Source organism: Crocodylus siamensis, chromosome 5 (genome assembly GCF_052110815.1).
Source record: "Crocodylus siamensis isolate JL-2025a chromosome 5, ASM5211081v1, whole genome shotgun sequence".
NCBI classification, from domain to species: Eukaryota; Metazoa; Chordata; order Crocodylia; family Crocodylidae; genus Crocodylus; species Crocodylus siamensis.
Window position 1 is genome coordinate 38,967,228 of NC_143399.1, and position 20,698 is coordinate 38,987,925.

Sequence of the window (20,698 nt, forward strand, 5' to 3'; positions counted from 1 at the left end):
GGATTAGCAATGATACCCCCCCCCACAGGTTAAGGTGGCGCAGGGTTAAGGTAGAGTAGCTGCCCCCCCAGGCGAGAGGGGGAGGGGGATCTGTCCCAGATGTGCAGGGAGGAGCGGATTCCCCCTGCAGGGACCTCCAGATATGCGCTGATGGAGGAGGGGCTGCGCAAGATGTGGGGGGTTGGGAGAGGGGTGAGAAACCCCCTACATGTGCCCCTAGATATGGGATGACTGGGGGGTGGCATCCCCCCGTACCTCCAGATGTGAAGGGATAGGGAGGGGCTAGCTACTTCCTACACGTGCCCCAAAATGTGAGCTGACAGGGGAGGGGCTACCCCATATGTTGGAAGCTGCCTCCCCCCACTTGTCCCCCCTCTAGATGTAGGGAGGCAGTTTCCTTCCACATGAGCCCAGATGTAAGGAGGAATGTGGTCCTGCCCCCCAATCGTCCCCAGATGTGCAGTGATGGAGAGGAGCTGTCCCCACGTGGGCCCAGATGTGGAGGGATGGGGGAGAGGTTGGCTCTCCCCCCCAGCTGTGGGGCAGTGGGGCTCCAAGCCTGCAGCTGGCTTTGGGGAGTACCAGGGTGTGGGGGGGAGGCAGGGTTTGGCCGTGCCAGACTGGCAACTAACAGCCCGCATGCCCACTACACTAAGTATAATGGTTTGAATATGGAACTGGCTTTCGGGCTGGGATTATGGCTAGAAATTCTGCTTGGGCCACCCATCAGAATACCTCTGTGCCACTGGGGGACTGTCCTGGACATCTGTGACCGGAGACTTGCCTGGCCCAAAGCGCAGTTTGGCCATGCCAGGCTGCCAACAGACAGCACCCCAGGCACTGTGCTAAATGTATGGACCTGAATAAGGAACTGGAGTTTGGGCTGGGATTATAACTACAAACCCTTCCTGGGCCACGCCATGCCATTCCTCTGTGGCACCGGGGTACTCTTCTGGACATCTCTCATCAGAGACTTGTCCAGTCCAAAACTCAGTTTAGCAGGGCCAGGTTGCCAACTGACACCACCCCAAACACTGTGCTAAGTATATGGACCTGAATAAGGAACTAGATTTTGGGAAGGGATTATACCCAGAAATCCTTCTTGGGCCACCCCAGAGCACTGGACATCTCTGAACAGAGACTTGCCTGGCCCAAAGCACAGTTTGGCCATGCCAGATTGCCAATTGACAGCACCCCAACCACTTTGCTAAGTGTATGGAACCGACTAAGGAACTGGATTTTGAACTGGGATTATCCCCTGAAATCCTTCTTTGGCCACCTCACACCATCCCTCTTTGGCACTGTGGGACTCTCCTAAGCAGAGACTTGCCTGGCCCAAAATGCAGTTTGGCCGTGCCAGGTTGCCAACTGACAGCCCCCCACCCCCACTGTACTAAGTGCATAGGTTTTGAATAAGGAATTGACTTTTGAAATGGGATTATAGCTAGAAACCCTTTTTGGGCCACTGCATGGCACACCTCTATGCCACTGGGGGACTCTCCTGGACATCTCTGACTAGATACTTATTCGGTTCCATATACTTAGCACAGTGGCTGGGGTGCTGGCTGTTGTCAGCCTGGCACGGCTAAACCGCGCTTTGGGGCCAGGCAAGTCTCTGGTCAGAGATGTCCGGGACAGTTTTCCAGGACCACAGAGTCATGTTCTGGGTGGCCCAAGAAGGATTTCTAGCTATTATCCTATCCCAAATTCCAGTTCCTTATTTGGATCCATATACTTAGCACAGAGGCAAGGGTGCTGTCTTTTGGCAGCCTTGCACGGCCAAACCATGCTTCAAGCTGGGCAAGTCTCTGTTCAGAGATGTCCAGCAGAGCCCCATGTGCCATAGAGGCATGGCATGGGGTGGCCTGAGAAGGATTTCTGGGTATAATCCCAACCCAAAATCCAGTTCCTTATTCAGTTCCAGATATAGCACAGTGCTGGCGGGGGTGGGGTGGGGGGTGTCAATTGGCAACCTGGTGCAGCCAGACCACATTTTGGGCCAGGCAAGTTTTGGTCAGAGATGTCAGGCACAGTCCCCCGGGGCCACAGAGATGCTTTCTGGGGTGGCTGAAGAAGGATTTCTGGGTATAATCCCTGCCCAAAATCCAGTTCCTTATTCGGGTTCAGATACTTAGCACAGTGGCTGGAAGGGTGGTGTCAGTTGGCAGCCTGGCACGGCCAAACCGCATTTTGGGCCGGGTAAATCTCTTATCAGAGATGTTTAGGAGTGTTCCCCAGTGGCACAGAGACATGGTCTGGGGTGGCCCAAGGAGGATTTCTAGCTACAATCCCAGCCCAAACTCCAGTTCCTTATTCAGGTCCATACACTTAGGACAGTGCCTGGGCTGCTGTCTGTTGGCAGCCTGGCACGGCCAACTTCCACTGTGGGCTAGGCAAATGTCTGGTCACAGATGTCCAGGACAGTCCCCCAGTGGCACAGAGGTATTCTGATGGGTGGCCCAAGTAGAATTTCTAGCCATAATCCCAGCCCAAAAGCCAGTTCTGTATTCAAGCCATTATACTCAGTGTAATTATACTTAGTGTAGTGGGCATGGGGGCTGTTAGCTGGCAGCCTGGCATGGCCAAACTGTGCTTTGGGCCAGGCAGGACTGTGGTCACAGTTCTTTGGGACAGTCCCCCAGTGGCATCACCATGAACTTTGGGGTGGCCCAAGAAGTATTTTGCCCCATAATCCCATCCTAATCTGACCTTAATTGAGGGATGTGGGATATTATTTTACATATTAATTAGCATATATGCATATCTAATGAAATTCTCTTTAGGCTGTGGAATTCATTAATAACAAGTTTTTGTTGAGTCTAGATTAGCTTTGAAAAAGGAACCGGGAATCGGGAATAAGGAACCAACTTCAGCCTCACGGAGCAGTGGGTGCACTGGGGGACCTGGGCAGACGGACGGACGGCACGAGGGACCCGACGGGACGGGGCCTGGGGGATGCGGGCATGGGCAGGTCCCCGGGCACGCCGGAGTTAACGCCTTGCCCCGCCCTCCTCCCCCCCCGCCCAACACCTCCAGGCTGATGCAACTGGCCACGCTGGAGCGTCCCGAGCACGGGCCCCGCTGTGCAAGGTGGGACCTGGGGGATCGGGGCTGGGGCTGGCAGCGGGGGTGGGAGCAGGGGGATCTGGAGGGACCCGGGGGGCTGGGTGGGGGGATCTGTGGGGGTAGAGAGGGGGCTGGGTGCCCCCATGAACCAGCACTCACCCTTCCCAGTGCCACTTGCTCCCCCTCCCCAGGCTTCATGGGTGCAGGGGCTCCTGGCAGCTGGGAGTCTGGAGGCCTGGGTTCTCACCCAGCTGAGGGGAGAAGTGGACCTGGTGGGTTAGAGCAAGGGGGAATGGGGGCCAGGACACCTGGGTTGTCCCCCAGCTCAGGCGGGGGGGGGCAGGCCACTGGTGGGTTAGAGCAGTGGGGGTTGGAAGCTGGGACACCGGGTTGTCCCCCAGCTCTGGGAGGGGAGTGATGTCCAGTGGCATCCCAGAGGGACTGATGATTAGATATGTTTTTCATTAGTTTCCTTGATGACCTGCTTCCTTCTCATCCTTCATCCTCAGAGCCCCCTAGTCTGGCTCTGGGGTGCAGCGTGTTGGGGGGATGCTTATACTGGGCCCCACTTGCTCAGCACTGAGCTGCGGCTGGCTCTGGGATGGGATGTGTACAGGGGTATTGGGACCCATAGGTCCTTGCTGAGACCCCCTGACCCCACTCACTGCAACGCTCTGCCGCAAGTGATACAGGCAGTGGCTGCCCCCCTTTCCTTGGCAGAGAGCCGGAGGAGTTCTGCCACGTGTGCAGCTTGCAGGCAGGGGCTGCTAGGCCCATGGGCAGGACACAGAAGTCCTGTATCAGTTTCGTATGGAGCAGGAGTACCCCCCTGCACCTTCTTCCCTGCCCTGGGGGCTTCCAGACTGGGAGACCTCAGAGCTAAGCTCAGGCCCTGTAGGTGTTAGGAGATGGGTCCCCCCCTCCAGTGCTGGCCTGAGACCCTGCTCTTCCCCCCACCAATATCCATTCCCTGTGGTGACAGTGGGCGCACTGCCAAGCAACCCCTCCTCCTCCCCCGCAACCTGGCACACAAATACATGGGGGCATACATGGGGTGTGTGAGGCTTTCACCAATGCTTGGGCAGTCTTCCAGGTGCTGGGTGTGTCCACTGGGGATGGGGGCTATCGCTTGCACACACTGGTGATAAACATGCAGGGAGGTTTCCTGTGTACACACTTGTGCACACGTGCAAGCCGCAGCTGGGGGTGGGGTCTCTGTGATGGACACAGGGGGTCCATGTTGCACACAGGCTCATGCTCTCTTGCATGAGGAAGGGCTGGGTTGAAGGTGAAACATCCCCCACCCCCAGCAGCAAAAGCTCCTTGGCTCCTGCCCAGGCTACCAAAGGCTGTGCTGGGCTCTGCCCCTTGGCTCACCCCACCCTCCATATCCCATGGCACTGAAGCCCCTTTGTCTGGCTGATGAGGCCCTGGCACTGGGGCAGGCCTAGCAGAGCCTGTGGGGCTCCTGGTGCTCCCTGGGCCATGGGGGATGGGCATAGGATGTCTCCAGTTGACACCACCTGCCCTGGGCTGGGGGGTGGGGACTGATGCTTACCTGGGGCAGGGAGAGATTGGGGGTGGAGTCTCCTCTCCTTGGAGCACCTTCACTGCCCACTTGCTGCCCTCCTAGAGTTGTATCAGGGACAGGCACGAGGACAGCAGCTGGCAGTACCAAGCCATTGCTGCTGGTGCAGGTAATGAGGCCAGGAGCTGGGCTGTAGAGGTCTCCTAGGGATTTCTGGGGGGATCGGTAGACACAAGGGAGGGGAGCTATAGACTGTAGGGTAGAGTTGGGGGTGCTATAGGGGTACCTATAGATGTGGGTATATAGGGGTCCTATAGATGTTTGGGGTTGGGAGATAAGGGGGCCTTACAGATTTCTAAAAATGGGGATGGGTGCATACACAGGGACATTGTAGGGTTGTGTTTGTAGCCAAAAGCCTGAGTTCATGAACCCTATTGTTTTCTGAATGTCTTGCGGGTAGGGGATGCAAAGAAACTATAGATTGTTGGACTTGGTGGCGGATCCTAAAGATTTCCACAAGGTGAGGATGGAGAGTCTAGGAGGACCCTATAGGTTTTCAGAAATGATGGGCTTGGTCTAGGAATTGAAAGGGGTGGGTATGGGGCCTTTATGGTGTTCCAGATCCACTGGGTCATTTATGCCTATAGATTTCTAGAGCTGTGTGTGGCACCCTGTGGACTTTAGGGACTGTGTCTGGGAGCTGGATGCCTGACCTGTATGGATCCAATGGCAGTGTGGGCCATATAGAGTTCAGGAGCAGGGGAGGAGTTAGAAATGTCTGCTTGCTACATTCTCAGGCCTTGAAGCATGTACCCTATAGGATTTGGTAGCTGGGACGCCGGTCCTTACAGATTCTGAATTGGCAGGGGGTGTCTGGGCATGGGCCCATATGGATTCTGGTAATGAAGTGTGTGTACCCTATAGATTTTGGTAGCGGGGCACTGGAACTGCACACCCTATAAGTTCTTGAAGATGGGACTGGGAGCCTGGGCTTTAGGGCTACTTCCAGCTGGTATTCTGATCTTTTAGAGTCTGGTGTTTGTGTGCCTATGGACCTTATAGTTTTTATAGCTAAGGGTAGGAGTCTGGTCCTTACAGATCCTGGCAGTGTGGGGACTGTCCCAGGACCTTTCCAGGGCAAGGAGAGGGCCCTGCCGGCTCTGGGAGTCTCTCCAGGACTGGTGGGAGGGGGCGGGGGAGGCGGCACAGTATCAACAGCTGTCTCAAAGGTACTTTTGTGCCAGGATGTTGTCGCCAGTGACACATTATCTCCCCATGTCACCGACAGGCACATGTTGTGTCTTTAACTTTCTGGGGACCGGGTACCACATAGCTGGGTTGGATCCCGCTCCACAGAGGGGGCTGCATGTCAGTGCTGAGCAAGGGGTCCCTGTATGAACAGCTCCCAATGCATTCCACCCCAGAAGCAGTCGCATTTCCAGAGAGCCCTGGAGGAGTCCAAGTCTCCCCTTTTCCATCTGTCCTGATCTGTCTGTCTGTTTCTCTCTTTCAGGGTTGAATCCATGCTCTGAGGTGTGCTGGGGGAGCAAGTGAGCATGACTGTGTGTGCACCCGCCCCCTGTGTTAGCGTGAATCCTTGTGCGAGCTGCATGTGGGTACAAGTATAGCCTTTATGCAGTCACATGCTGGCAGCCTGTGCACAAGGCTGCATGTGGGTTGTGTGAGTGTTGCTGGCAAGGGTGAGAGTGAACACGAGCTCATGCTGCTTCCCCTCCATGTGCAGGCGTGTTCTCTGGGGAGGCAAGCAAGGGGCCCTGCAAGTGTGAATGGAGGTGAGCAGCAGTGTGCAAGAGCAGGGGCAAGTCCTGCCTAAATCACCTGCCTTAGTGCCTGCTCTGGTGTGATCATAAGTGTGCAAGTGTGATAACAAGTGTGTGCATATGTTTATGAGTCCCCTTGTGAGCACTTGCTCACCTGTCTGTGGCTTTGTGAGAGGCAGCACCCACGCGTGAACACTTGCGGGGTCCACCTGAGTGCCGGCTTCCCTGTGTGTTCAGAGAGTGGCTACCAGTGTTGGTGAGCCATTGCCCCCTGTGTGCTTAGGAGGGCATGAGCTGTGTGTGAGTGTGTTGCACAGTCTGCCATGGAGAAAAGCAAGCCGGACCTGGAGCTGGGCTCACCCGGGGAATCCAGCCTGGGGCTGCTGCCCACAGAGCCGCCTGCCCGCCCAGCCTGGAGCAGCAAAGCCCAGTACATCCTTGCCCAAGTCGGCTTCTCTGTGGGGCTGGGCAATGTCTGGCGCTTCCCCTACCTCTGCCACCAGAATGGGGGAGGTGAGCGGGGCTGGGAGGGGAAGGGGGACTGAGGTAGGGAGTGGGAGGAAGTGAGAGGAGTGGGGCAGTTAGTGGAAGCAGGGGTAGATAAGAGGGGGCTAGGGAAGCCAGGAGGGGGCTGCGAGTTTGGGGGGGCTGCAAGTTGTGGGTTGTGGGAGCTGCAAGTTGTGGGAGGGCTCTGGCAATGGTTAGGGGGCAAGGAACTGTCTGTGGGGGGGCTCCAGGGTTGGAGTGTGGGGAGTCTGGGACTGCCTGGAGGCTGGACACTTGGGAGGAGTCAGCGGTTAAGGCAGGCGGGTGGTGGCTGGGGGTTGTCTGTGTCACTGCAACCCCTTAATCCCCCCTTCCCACTCCCCCAACCAGGAGCCTTCCTTCTCCTGTACCTCCTGCTCCTCTTTGTCATTGGGATCCCCCTGTTCTTCCTGGAGCTGGCGGCCGGGCAGAGCATCCGCCAAGGCAGCATTGGGGTGTGGAAGCATATCAGCCCCCGCCTTGCTGGCATTGGCTTTGCTAGCTGTGTGGTGAGTGCCTAGGACTGGCAATGGGGAGGGGAAGAAGGGAAGGTAGCGGGTAGGTGATAGGGACAGCAGGGCATCACTGCGGGGAAGCTTGCAGCACTGGGGCAAGGGGTATACCCAGCCCCTGATATGCCCCACCCCAGAGCTGGTCACATCTCAGAGCCAGGTGAGGGCTGATGGTCTTGGGTGACGATACACATGACGGGGGTTTAGTCCCTAGGGTTGCATTCTAGGCCCCCTAATTTGAAACGGTGGGTTTTTAATTGAAATGGTGGGGTTTTATTTTTCTCTCACTGTTAGTGAGGGACCCAATCCTTTTTTTTTGGCAAGGGGCCTAACTTTTTTTTTTTCCCAGTGGAGCCTACCCACAGTGGGGCCTGAGCTGCCAGGGGTCCCATTCCTTCCCTCTGCTGCAGTGATGCCTCCTGGGACCACCTGGGTGGGCTGCTAATGGGGAGGGGCTGCCCCATTTTAAAGGAAGCACCCATCCTGATCCAACTCTTCCCTTACCCTGAGCTGGGGCAGCAGCTGGCCCACTAGCAGCCTACCCAGGCAGCCCCAGGGGGCACCACCACCGTGGAGGGAAGGACCGGTGCCCTCCTGCAACTCAGGGGTTGCTTGGCCTGCTGACAGCTTGCCCCCTCGGCCGCAGGAGAGGCAGGCAGACTCCACCAAAAAAAAAAAATGATTGGGCCCCAAATGGCGAGGGGCCCCAATCCTTTTTTTCTGTGGAGCCTGCCCGCCTCTGCTTTGTCCAGGGGCAAGCTGCCCAATAGCTGCAATACATGCAAACTTATTTAAAACCCTCAAAACTCTTGTACGTGTAGTGTGATGCCATTAAGTCACACGAAGTGACATTTTCGTCATGTGTATATGGTAATGGTGTCACGTGTACAAGCAAGCACCCTTCCATTGCAGGTGTGCAGCTTCGTGGCACTCTACTACAATGTCATCATTGCCTGGAGCCTCTTCTACCTTGGCCACTCCTTCCAGTATCCACTGCCCTGGGAGAGCTGCCCTGATGCCCCCAACAGCACCCAGATGGGTATGTGCTGCCTCCCCAGTTGCACCCCATCACCCCAGCCAGCCACCGGGGGCACTGCCTGCCATTTCCCCTCCCCCCCACTGCACCCCATGGGCCTTGCTTGGCATTGATGGCTGCTGTGTCTTCTCTCCATGACCTCTCCATACATCATATCCCATTTCCTCTGCCAGATATCAGAGTTCCCCACTTCCCGCTCCCTGCATTCCCCTACCTATGCCCCATCTCCTTGGCTTGGCACCAGCAGGCATTGTTCCCCCTCCACCCCTGGGGGTTCTCACTGGGTGCCCTGTTGTAGAGCCCGAGTGCGCCCACAGCTCCCCCACAACATACTTCTGGTATCGAGAGGCCCTGGATGTGTCGGACTCCATCAGTGAGGCGGGGGGGCTGGACCTCACACTGACCAGCTGCCTGCTGGGCGCCTGGAGCCTGGTCTGCGTGGCCATGATTCGGGGCATCAAGTCTTCTGGCAAGGTGAGTGCTGGCACTTGACCCCCACTTAGACAGGGGAAGTGTTGAAACCTTCTCCCACTCTTCCCTGACCCCACTTAACCCCCCCACTCACCCCTGGCCTCCCTTGGGCAGGGATTCTCCATTGACCTCTGACCCCTGACTCCCCTTGGGCAGGGGGAGTGTTGGACCCACCCCTTCACTGCGCCGTAGCCTCCCACAATCTCTGACCCCACAAGGCGGGACGAGTGCTAGCCTCCCTGCCTGTTCTCTCCACCCCCTGATCCTTTTCACCCCCCACTCTCCTCTCCCCACCCATCTTTGCCCTCTGGGATGGCCCCAGGCTGGTGTGCACAGGTGGAGGTAGTGGCAGGGTGGGGTCCTTGTGAGGGAGGGCCACAGGTGAACCCCCACTTCATCTTCCTTTGTAGGTGCTGTACTTCAGCTCGCTCTTTCCTTACGTGGTGCTGCTCTGCTTCCTGATCCGGGGGCTCCTGCTGGATGGTGCGGCTGACGGCATCCGCGTCATGTTCACCCCCAAGGTAAGATGCCAGGGGGTGCCCCAGATCTTCCCTTCCCCTGAACAGTACCAGGACCCAGCCCCTGAACTTGCCTCCTTTCCCCAAGCAGTACCAAGACTCCCTGGCTCCCCCAACCCCTCCTCCACTCCCAGAAACCCCCCATCCCCACTGATCTTTGATGACCATGACCCCCCACTTGCCCCTAGCCTACCTTGGACAGGGACTCTCCATTGATCACCAACCTCTAACCCTTGAACCCTCTTGGGCAGGGTGAGTGGTGGACCCCCCGACCCCATTGTCCCAAACAAAGGGGTTAAGAACAGCAGGTGAAGTGCTTGATCCTCTTTATGGACATGACCCAGCCAGCTTTCATTGGGCAGGGCATCCCCCAGGCACCACATCAGGGCTGTGCTCACCTAATTCCCCATGGGAAGCCTGGGGCAGGGAGGGGGGTGGGGATTTTCCTCCATCCCCTTTGAGGCAGGCTGGGGGGATATCTAGGGCCCAGGACCCCATCACAAGAGGCAGGGCCTTGGTGAAAGGCTGACAGGGTAGGATTTGGGGGGGCTGAAGGGGAGAAGGAAGGGCTCGGACCTACATTAACCACTGGCTGCCCGCAGCTGTCCATCTGGGGGGATGTGCAGGTGTGGCGCCAGGCAGCCACCCAGGTGTTCTTTGCACTGGGCCTGGGCTTTGGCAGCATCATCGCCTACTCCAGCTACAACCCGCGGGGCAACAACTGCCACTGTGATGCCCTGCTGGTGGCTGCCATCAACTTCCTTACCTCCGTGCTCGCCACCCTCGTCGTCTTCGCTGTGCTGGGCTTCCGTGCCAACATCCTCACCCAGGCCTGTGTGGGGAGGTAAGGCTTTGTCCTGCCCTGCCCTGTGCTGTCACCAGGCCTGTGCATCTCATGGGGGGGAGCCTCCCCCCTGCCCCTCCTTGTGCTGTCACCAGGGTCACGTATTGCACAGGGAAACCCCACTCCTGCCTCTCCCTGTGCTGTAATCAGAATCCTGTGTTGTGCAGCAAGTCCCTGCCCCTTCCCCAGGCTACACTAAGGTGTGTCAGTGATGTCTCCTCCCCCCAGTGCTGTCACCAGGGTCATGTGTTATATGGGGAGACCCCATCCTGCCCCTCTTTGTGCTGTCACCAGGATTGTGTGTCGCACAAGGAGACCTCCCCCTCCCTGTGCTGTGAACCAGGGCTGTAATGGATGGGGAGTGTGATGTCACCAGGGCCTGTGTGTCACGGTAAGGCCCCTATTCCTCCCCGCTTGCAGCACCAGGAGGGTGTTGCATAGCAGAACCCCCATTAACCCTCTTCCCCATACTGTCACCAGGGCTGCTCCCTCAAGCTGGTCCAAAGAGGTGATACTCCCCCTCTATGCGGCACTGTTCAGGCCGCAATTGGAGTACTGTGTCCAGTACTGGGTGCTGCACTTTAAAAAGGATGTGGCCAGCCTGGAGAGGGTTCAGAGGAGGGCCACCTGCTTGGTAAGAGGGCAGCGGGACAGGCCCTGTGAGGAGAGACTGAGGGACCTGAACCTGTTCAGTGGCTGCCTACAAACTCATCAGGGGAGATCAACAGCAAATAGGTAGAGCCCTTTTCTCCCCAGCACCACCTGGGGTGACGAGGAACAATGGTAATAAGCTGATGGAGAATTCAATCCTCATTCAATCACAAGAGTGTGCATTGCATGGAGAGGGGAATGGATGGGGAGTGTGATGGGGAAGAGGGTTAATGGGGGTTCTGCTATGCAACACCCTCCTGGTGCTGCCCTGCAAAGGGGGAGGAATAGGGGCCTTACCGTGACACACAGGCCCTGGTGACATCACACTCCCCATCCTAACCCCTCTCATTCCCCTGCCTTTCCCTGGGTGTGCATTGCACAAGGAGATCCTGACCCTCCCAGGCTCATCTTCACCGGGAGATACTTACTGGTCCCTGCCCCCATAGTTTCATAGTTTCATAGCAACTAGGGTCAGGAGGGACCTGAGCAGATCCTCTAGCCTGACCCCCTGCCACAGGCAGGAATGAATGCTGGGTTCACAAGACCGCAGACAGGTGATCATCCAACCTCCTCTTGAATTTGCCCAAGGTAGGGGCGAGGACCACTTCCCTGGGAAGCTGGTTCCAGATTTTGGCCACCTGAACTGTAAAATACTGCCTTCTGATCGCTAACCTAAACCTAATCCTAATTCTCCATCAGCTTATTACCATTGTTCCTCGTCACCCCAGGTGGTGCTGGGGAGAAAAGGGCTCTACCTATTTGCTGTTGATCTCCCCTGATGAGTTTGTAGGCAGCCACTGAACAGGTTCAGGTCCCTCAGTCTCTCCTCACAGGGCCTGTCCCGCTGCCCTCTTACCAAGCAGGTGGCCCTCCTCTGAACCCTCTCCAGGCTGGCCACATCCTTTTTAAAGTGCAGCACCCAGTACTGGACACAGTACTCCAATTGCGGCCTGAACAGTGCCGCATAGAGGGGGAGTATCACCTCTTTGGACCAGCTTGAGGTGCACCTTTGGATGCATGACAAGGTATGGCTGGCCTTGCTGGCCAAGATGAACATGGCTGGCCTTGCTGGCCAAGATGAACATGGCTGGTCTTGGCTGGCCAAGATGAACATGAGCCACCGCAGTCTGGCACTGGTGGCTCATGTTCATCTTGGAGTCAATAATGACTCCAAGATCCCATCACCAACCTGTCCATTGCACAGGGACCTCCTAGCTCCTCTCTACTGTGCTCAGTCACTCAAGCATGCATTGCACATAGACCTGCTGACACAATTTCTCTCTCCAGGAACACGAAGCAGCTATCCTGGCTGCTGGGTAACAAGTCCATCCCAGGCTTGGAGCTGCCTGTGGGGAACCTCTCTGAGTTTTCCCCCACCATGTACAGTGCCTGGTACCAGGGGGTCCCTGCCGGCCTGGGGATGAAGTTAAAGGAGTATGAGATCACTGACTGCCGGGTGGAGGAGGAGATGAACAAGGTACCTGGGGCGGATGCTCCCCACTCACCGCAAGGGCTGTGCTAGGGTGAGCTGTGCTGCAGAGGCGGCTGCATCTCAGCATTGGGTGAGGAGGCCCTGTATGCGCAGCTCTATGCAAGGTGCAGCTGCATTCTGGTCCCTGTATGCCCAGCCCCTGACATGTCCCACCCCAGAGGCAGCTGAGGCATCCCTGTATTCCCAGCCTCACCGCAGAGCTGACTGCATCTCAGCACTCGGAGAAGTGTCCCTATGTAAATACCTTCGCACAACTTGACCCTTCCTAAAAGTGTCTGCATCCTTGCACTGGACAAGGGGTCCCTGTATGCCCAGCCCCTGACATGTCCCACCTGAGAACTACCTGCATCTCAGGACTGTAGAAAGGGTCCCTGTATACCCAGCCCCACCCAAGAGGCAGCTGCATCTCCCTGGTACAGCAGCATGTCCTACTTTCTGCAGGGCGTGGAGGGCACTGGCCTGGCTTTCATCGCCTTCACCGAGACCATGACACTGTTCCCGGCCTCCCCATTCTGGTCCGTCCTCTTTTTCTTCATGCTGCTGAACCTGGGGCTGAGTACAATGCTTGGCAACATGCAAGGCATCCTCACCCCCCTGATGGACAACTTTGCCCCCCTGCGCCGGAGACGCACCCTCTTCACAGGTCTGGTGGGAGAGGGAGGGGTGGAGCAGGGCTGGGGGAAGTACAAACACCTTTTGCTTGTCGGGGGGAGGGGACATGGACCTTGCAGAGTCTGTGCACACTGATGCACAAGGATCTTTGTACATATATCTGAGGGAGGTGGGAGCGTACACGCGTGCGTGTGTGTGTGTGTACATGCACATGCACATGTGCACAAGGGACTGTTTGCATAGGGAAGGATAGAAGGTGGGTAAGTGTAGGGGGAGTATTTGCATGAATGCTGGCACATGTGCAAGGGGGTGTTTCCACAGGGACAGACATGAGTGTCTGTCTGCGTGAGGACAGGCATGAGCAGGATGCTGCCTAGCACACGTGCTAGGGGCTGTTTGTGCAGCTACCAGTGGTGTACATGAGCACGTGACCACCTTCTTGCAAAGCCCTCTGACCGCCCTCCCCATTTTCCCACCCCTTCTCCCAGTGTTGAGCTGCACCCTGGGCTTCCTGCTGGGGCTGGTATTCATGCAACGCTCGGGCAGCTACTTTGTGGCCATGTTCGATGACTACTCGGCCACTCTGCCCCTCGTTGCTGTCGTGGCCTGCGAGGCTGTGGCCGTGGCCTGGGTCTACGGGGCAGAGAGGTGAGGAGCCCCCTATCATGCTGCCCCCAAACACCCCCACTTCTCCCTGATGCTCTTTTTCCTCTGACAAAAACCCTCCCAGTTGCCTCCTCTTGCCTCCACCCAGCTCCCTGTAACATCTGACAGTTACACATGCAGCCTGTCCAGCCATGGCCTGGCTCTTGGTGAGGGTGGGGGATATTTAACTAACCTTCCTGTTGGTGTTTTTAAATAAGTATGCAAATTTGTGCTGGAAGAGGGGCTATTTTGAGCAGCACCCTTCCCTTCCCAGCCAGTAACTCCTCCCCTCCCCCCACATCTAACCCCTCCTGCCTTGATCTACACTTCCTGCCCTGATCTAGCCTCCTTCCAGCTGTGGTCTAACCTCCCCCAGGCCTTAATTAACCCCTCAGCCCGGATCTAATCTCTGTCCCTGTGTCCCCTCCCCTGCAGATTCCTATCAGACATTGAAGACATGCTGGGCTGGCGTCCCTGGAAGCTCTACAGCTACATGTGGCGCTATGGCAGTGTCCTGGCCATGCTGTGCCTGCTACTAGCCAGCCTGATCAACCTGTGCCTGGGGCATCCCACCTACCAGGCCTGGGACCAGGCAAAGGTGAGACCCCCTGCCTCTCTCACCCCCATGGGCCTGAATCATCTGGGTGGGGACTGGAGACCAAGTAGTAGGGGCCCTTAGGGGCTGACCTGGGGGAGAGGGGAGAGACTCTCCAAACTAGGCTAGGAGGACCTGATGTGAGGGGCAGGGAGAAGGCCTGCTACCAGTGTAGATGAGCCTGTGGGGTTGAGCCAGGGGAGGAAGGAGGCCTGAAGCTCGAGTAGATGAGCTTGCAGCAGAGCTGAGCCTTGTTCCTCTCCTGCAGGCGGCCAAGACCAAGCTGCCGTACCCACCCTGGGCCATGGCAATCCTTGTCTCCCTCATTGTGGTGGCTGTCCTGCCCATCCCTGCCCTCTACCTCTGCCAGCTGCTGCGGGAGTGGCTGGCATGGCGAGGAGGGTGCCCCAGCCTGGAGGGGACGCTCCCAGTAACAGACAAGGAAGAGGAGGAAGAGGAGGAGAGCCCAGCTGACCCAGAGCACTCGGCTAATGGGTACCTGCCTGTGCAGACTGAGGACCCTCCCGAGGGTGGGGAAGAGGCCAGGGCCACCCTCTTGGGGGGGTCAAACTAACTCAGCGGAGGTTTGGCACAAGGGGGCAGAGGGCAAAGGTCAGAGGCCATTGGGAGCAGTGTCTTGATGCAAGTCTCCCAGCCTATCCAGGCTTGGGGGGGGGGTCCAACATGCCTGAAGGCCCCTCACCATTTGGGGGAGTCACTATGGGGCTGGTGCACCATGGCACATGCCCTCCCTAAGCAAGGCCTGATTGCTGGAGAGAGAAGCATTCCTATTGGTGAAGCGTCAGAGGACACAATCTCTGATTGGCTGGGGATGCATGATGGGGAGACGGCTCTGATTTGATGAAGGGAATGGGACTGCAGCCTCTGATTGGTGAAGTCTGAAGCCAGAACCAGAGGGGCAATTAGGGAAAAATGAAAGGCAGGAGAGCAGCGTTGGATAGGTGGATAGAAGAGAGGCAGTGACTTCTTATTGGTGGATCAAAGGCTGAAGCTTCAGATGGATAGACTTGAGGGGATGGATGCTCCCTGCCCAGTACTAATGGATAGGACCCTGGCTGGGGGAAATGGGCTAGCCTGCCTGGCAGTGTCACCCCCACCACACCCCCATCCAACTGTCTCCTGTACATTTGGGGTGGCCAGATCTTGTTTGGGACCACCATTTGGGACTGCCATCTCGTTTGTCTACTAATGGACTTGGCCAGAGTCTTGCTATGGGCGGGGGACATCCAGCAGGGCGTGCTCCCCAGGGTAATTGTCTCTGATATGTCCTCCATAGGAGGTCTATATTGAGCAGATTCTTTTTGGTGTTGGGTGGTGGAACCGGAGCGTGCTCCATCCACTCCATGCATTGACCTGGTATTGCAGTGCTTCCAGGACCGGTGCAAAAAAACAGAAAAAAAAAAAAATGCTTCTTAGGGCAGTCATGTTGTCTTCTTACTGATGTCACCCATGCCTTGGTGACCCAGAGGACCCTTCTCCTGTCCGTGGAGGGTGCAGGAGCAGAGGCACTCTCAGAAACACGGTGCTAACATCCCGCTGAAACCACCAGCAATTCAATTACCTGGGCCTGTCCACCTGTGCATGCCTCTGGGCAGAAGGTATCTACCTCCAAGAAACAGACCTGTATTCACCTTGGGGGAGGTCATGGCCTTGACCTCCTGTCAGGGCCAAGACCAAGACATTTCCAGGACTTGGGGCCATCTCAGTGTGAGCTGGTGTTGACAATGGGGGTTGACCAGTAGGCCTGAAAGGTTGGGGCTACCATCTCTGCCCCAACATGTCAGTCCTGCTGCCTGAAGTTAACTGTCTCTTCAGGGTGCTCTGACGGACAAGGAAGGGAGATTCCTAGTGAACCCAAGATTGGGACTGGGATGTGGCCTTAGTTCGGGGGAGTTTCCTGGATTAAGAGGGTAGGCTGGTCCACAGAGAGGAGAACAGCCTACTATTGCTGCTAGCTGGGTGCTGTCCCCTAGCCATGCCTAGGGCAGCTAACTTGTCTTCCTTTCAGTTCCATTCTCTCCCATGATGCCTCAGGTTGTCATTTCCCTGGCCTGGAGGTCCCAGCCTCTCCAGTTTCAGTGAAAGGCCTGGGCTTTTGCTGTTCCAGGTTCGAGTCCTAGAATTATCCCACACAACCTGGTGGGAGCAGGACTCAAACCTGGAAGGGCAAAAGTCCAGGCCTGTCCCTGAAACTGGAGAGGGTAGGAATGTCCCAGCCTCTTCCCACCAGGCTGTGGGGGACAATTCAGAATTCAAATCCCTGCTGCTGAATACACCTGCTGTGTGAAGGAATGGCTTATCATGGGGTGGAGGTGTAGCATAGAGAGGAGGTTTCTGGGACTGCAGCTGCTGTCTATGCTAATGATAGCAACAGTAGCATAAGGCAAAGTCGGGGGGGCTGGATGGCCCCATGGCGTTACTGCTCTGCATTCTGTACTGGCAGGATTCTGGGAGGCAACTAGATGCTGGGGCTCCATTTCTAAAGAGAAAAAGCCCCACTGTGATTCTAGTTCTTATGCCCAAGGAGGGAAAGGGGCAGGATTCTATCACTCACTCATGGGGTGAGCTTGGAGTTTCCCTGAAGAATGTAGGTACTTGGCACCCCCAAACCTTTACGTAGTCCATCTGTCCCTCTGGGCAGTTCCTCACATCTCCACTGCTCCACGTACCCTTCTCTCAGTGCTCCCCAGCCCTCACCAAGCTTACTGACCTCAGCCCTTCAAGGTTCGGACTCTCCACTTCTATCTCCTAGAGCCAGATTCTACTTGACTACATAGCAGCAATGATGCTTTGCAGCACCTGGAATTCTTAGGGGGCTTTAGAGCAACGGGCCTGGGCACCAGGCCCCTGGGTTAAGTTCCCAGGTCTGCCACCAACTCCCTCTATAGTCACTGGGCAAGTTACTCAGCTGCTCTGGGTCTCAGTTTCTCCCAGCTGTGAAATGGGGGTAATGGTGCTTTGCCTCTTCAGATCAGAAGTTGATCAGGGCAAGGCACATCTCACCTGCCCTAGTGCAGCAGTGACCTTGATCTCAGCTGTCAGGGCTGGCTAATATCTGCCCCTATGGGGCCTCTGATCTTTATGGCAACTTGTAGGTACTATAAGGGAAGGAGTGTTATACTTCGTACTGTGCCATGTAAATGTTGTAAGCCTGGTCAAGTGGTGCTGGGCCTCAGGACACCTGGGTTCTTTTCTCAGCTCCACTTCTGACTTTGGGTTAGTCCCCTATGTGCCTCAGTTCCCCCTACCAGCTATGGGTAGACTGGCAAGCTGTTGGGGTATGTACTGACTCTCTCAGCTCCCAGCCTGTGCCATTACCATCCCCTATTCCCTCCATGGACAAAAAGGAGGTCTTCTGCAGTGCCTGGAACAAAAAGGATGCCTTCATCTTATCTAGGAGCATGACTAGGCAGTGCCTTGACCTGGGTCAGGCCATTTTAGGTGCTAATGTAATGCTAATATTTAGCCATGCCAGTGGAGGGAGGAAAGGGAGATAATGTTACACTTTTGCACTTAAGAGGCAGCTGTGTGCGTCACCCATACGTGTGACTGTAGGTCATGGCTCTCTTTGTACATTTTGTTCATGCCTGGCTCTGGTCACCCTGGAAGGGGACTAGAATTGACCTTTGCCAGGGGACTGGGTCAAACCCTGGGTAAACTCCCTGCCCCCTCCTTGCACTCTGCAGTGACATTCCACACACACTTTGCTTCCTGATCATCGTGCAAAGCCACAAACATGGGAGGTGGGGGAGGAAGGGCTGTGGCTTGCTTGTGCAGATGTGACCTGGGACTCTCAACTCCTTGTGTGTGGGTCTTGTGTCAGTGCCACCATGCCTTGCCTCATCCTCACATGGTGATGAAATGTGCAATGGCCTCGTGATCACACCTGTGTGTGACTGGTGGCACTGAAAAGGCATGACACCAGGGAGAAGGGTATAGATGTCCTCATGCCAGCCCTCATGCAAGGGCATGGCGGGGGGCCTCTCCCAGAGCTTTACACAAGGCTGCTGTGTGTGTGTGTGTTGGGAATGGGGAGCAAGGAATGCCCCCCACCCCTTGTCCTGATGTTGTGGGCAGGGCCTGAACTCCTGCCCATGATTGTCACCCAATAAAACTGGATGGAACCTGCCTGGAGTTGCCCTGTGTTTGTCTGGTGGTGGGGGAGGTTGATCATCCCCCAGGCAGATCTGCGGGGAGTGGGGTGCTGTGGCTTTGGCAGGTAAGAGTGGAGTGCGGGGTGGAGGGTCAGTAGGAGCATAGGGTGACCCCCTCCCCCCAGTAGGCACCTACCTAAAATCACTGACACAGGGATTTTCCCATGAGGATTCATGGTGAGCCCCCACCTCCTTGCCCATGAGGACCAGAGAGGACCCAGTAGCCACGCCCCTTGTTGCTGATTGGCCAAAAGGCAAAAACTGCACTATAAATTAAAAACAAAAGTCCACAGAAATACCAGATTAGTTACTGTGTTATTATAAATCTAAGTATTACATTTAAGTCTAAATGGAAATATTAATATAGAATATATGCAGAATATGACCTATAACTAATGACATCAGAATTTATTGTTAGCATTCTACCAAAATGTAGTCAGACTGGATGCAAGGAAAAATGTCTTTGCAGTGTGTGTGACCAGACTGTGGAACAGACTCCCCGCAGAGGTGGTTCAAGCACCTACCCTGGAGATCTTCAAAAGGAAACTGGGTGCGCACCTTGCTGGGGTTATTTGGCCCCAGCAGTCTTTCCTGGCCAGAGCAGGGGGGCTGGACCCAACGATCTCATGAGGTCCCTTCCGGCCCTAAACTTCTGAGAATAATGCTAACCTTGATAAAAACAAGTCAAGTTAGCTGCCTGTGGCAGCTGAGATCCTCTATCTCTATGGTGTGAATGCTTACCCATACGCTGGGATCGCACATTCTGCGTCCACCGAATTGGCCGGGATGGTCAGGCAGCATCTCGCCAAGTCATAGAGATGTGGAAACTGATTAGAAACAGACTCCCAGAACACAGACACTGTCAGAGGCCTCTGGCAGTCTTTGAGAAAGCTCATGTAAGCAGTGCGTTCCTGGTCGTGCTCTTTCCCCCAGCCAGGGATTGATTTCAGGAGCTGAGGGTCAAAACTCAGAAAAGGTGCCTGATTGGGATCAAAAATACGAACTGCACTGAAAAAGGAGGCAGCCGGTTGTCTAAACCGTGGGGGCAGTGCTGGATCATACTTGTAGTACTGATTCAGCGTGGCAGCAATGGCCTGGAACAGCTCTTGCCTCCGCTGGTTTTCCTGCGGACCGTCTGCAAGCTGTTGTGATGCCATATCTTCCACCCAACTGATCAGGTCCATCAGCTTGTTGTGCACGTGGTGGATTGTGGCCTGTGGGCTTTCAAACCATGCCAGCACCTCCACAAACTGCACCACATTTTTTGCCACAAACCTCACTTGCTCCTCGAGGTCGCCCTGCCTTAAGAGCTCCTGCAGCCGCAGCACTCCCCAGGTCCCGGGTGCCATCTCCAGCTCCTCGCTCACAAACTGCGCATAGCACTGCATGTGCTTAGCATGGTAACACACGGCATCAAACCATACGCTCCACCGGTTTGACTCTGGCGGGAGTGCCACGGCGGCACATGGCTCCCCACTCTGCTGTGCAAAGGCCTCGCGGTAGCGCAGCGCACGGCCTGGGCAGCCCTTGAGGGCCTTTTTGAAGGCGCCCACTAAACTGTCCACAGCAGGGAAGCACGCACGCCAGGCCTCGCCAGCGAGCGCCACAATGCGCGCGTTGCAGGCCACGTGCACCGCGTGCGGCATCACGCCACGCAGTACGTCAGAGAACGCCCTGCTCATGTAGGTGGCGTCGTGGGAGAGGAAAGCCGTGACCTGGTCGAAGTCCACGCCGCAGCCCACCACCGCGGTGACCACAGCCCGCGCCACAGTGGAGAAGTTGAGCGAAGCGAGCGGCGCGGGCTCGGCCTGGAAGACCGGCGCGGCGCGGGGGTCCCAGGCGCCAGGCACGAGCAGCACGTGCAGCACGTAGCGGCCGCACGCGTCCGTGGCCTCGCTGGCGGCCACGGAGACGCGGCGGTGGTGGGCGAGCAGCTGGCGCGCGGAGGGCGCGGGCGCGGCGCGGGGCAGGGCGGGCAGGTAGTCCTGGCGCAGCTTGTTGGCGCACGGGAAGCTGCCGGCGTTGGGCACGTGGCGCCGCAGGTACTGCCGCAGCCGCGGGCTATCCAGCTTCTCCAGCGGCACCCCCGCCGCCGTGAACGCCTCCACCAGCGCTAGCGTCGCCTCCCGCCGTGCCACGCTGCTGGGCGTCGTGCGGCGGAACCGCCCGGCCCCGGCGGGCCCCCCCGGCTGGCACGTTTCGGGCCTGGCATGGCCCAGCCTGGCCCTTTAAATCCCGCCGTGACGA

General features: G+C 56.7%; 2 protein-coding genes and 1 non-coding gene across 4 annotated transcripts; 2 read left to right on the forward strand and 1 right to left on the reverse strand.

The window, feature by feature from the left end:
* Positions 1–2,952: 2,952 nt before the first annotated feature.
* SLC6A16 (solute carrier family 6 member 16) lies at positions 2,953–18,425 on the forward strand. 2 transcript variants are annotated; one of them, XM_090048508.1, is made up of 12 exons: positions 2,953–3,090; positions 6,108–6,888; positions 7,252–7,409; positions 8,325–8,451; positions 8,747–8,922; positions 9,330–9,440; positions 10,040–10,281; positions 12,220–12,409; positions 12,866–13,067; positions 13,525–13,684; positions 14,117–14,279; positions 14,545–18,425. In XM_090048508.1, exons 2-12 carry the CDS (start codon positions 6,699–6,701, stop codon positions 14,848–14,850), a joined length of 2,025 nt encoding a protein of 674 aa, XP_089904634.1. In that variant the 5' UTR covers positions 2,953–3,090; positions 6,108–6,698; the 3' UTR covers positions 14,851–18,425. The 2 variants fall into 2 exon arrangements, with proteins under 2 accessions (XP_089904634.1, XP_089904635.1); XM_090048509.1 differs by lacking the exon at positions 2,953–3,090 and adding an exon at positions 4,974–5,114.
* Positions 15,503–15,687, forward strand: LOC149863832 (U2 spliceosomal RNA). Its single transcript, XR_016442785.1, has one exon. It is a non-coding gene; the product is annotated as a U2 spliceosomal RNA (small nuclear RNA).
* A 330-nt stretch (positions 18,426–18,755) lies between the features above and the next one.
* LOC149863833 (uncharacterized) lies at positions 18,756–20,679 on the reverse strand (the record flags this gene model as incomplete). The annotated part of the gene is made up of 1 exon (XM_090047653.1): positions 18,756–20,679. A coding segment is annotated over one exon (1,491 nt), but the record flags the coding sequence as incomplete, so codon positions are not given.
* Positions 20,680–20,698: the final 19 nt, after the last annotated feature.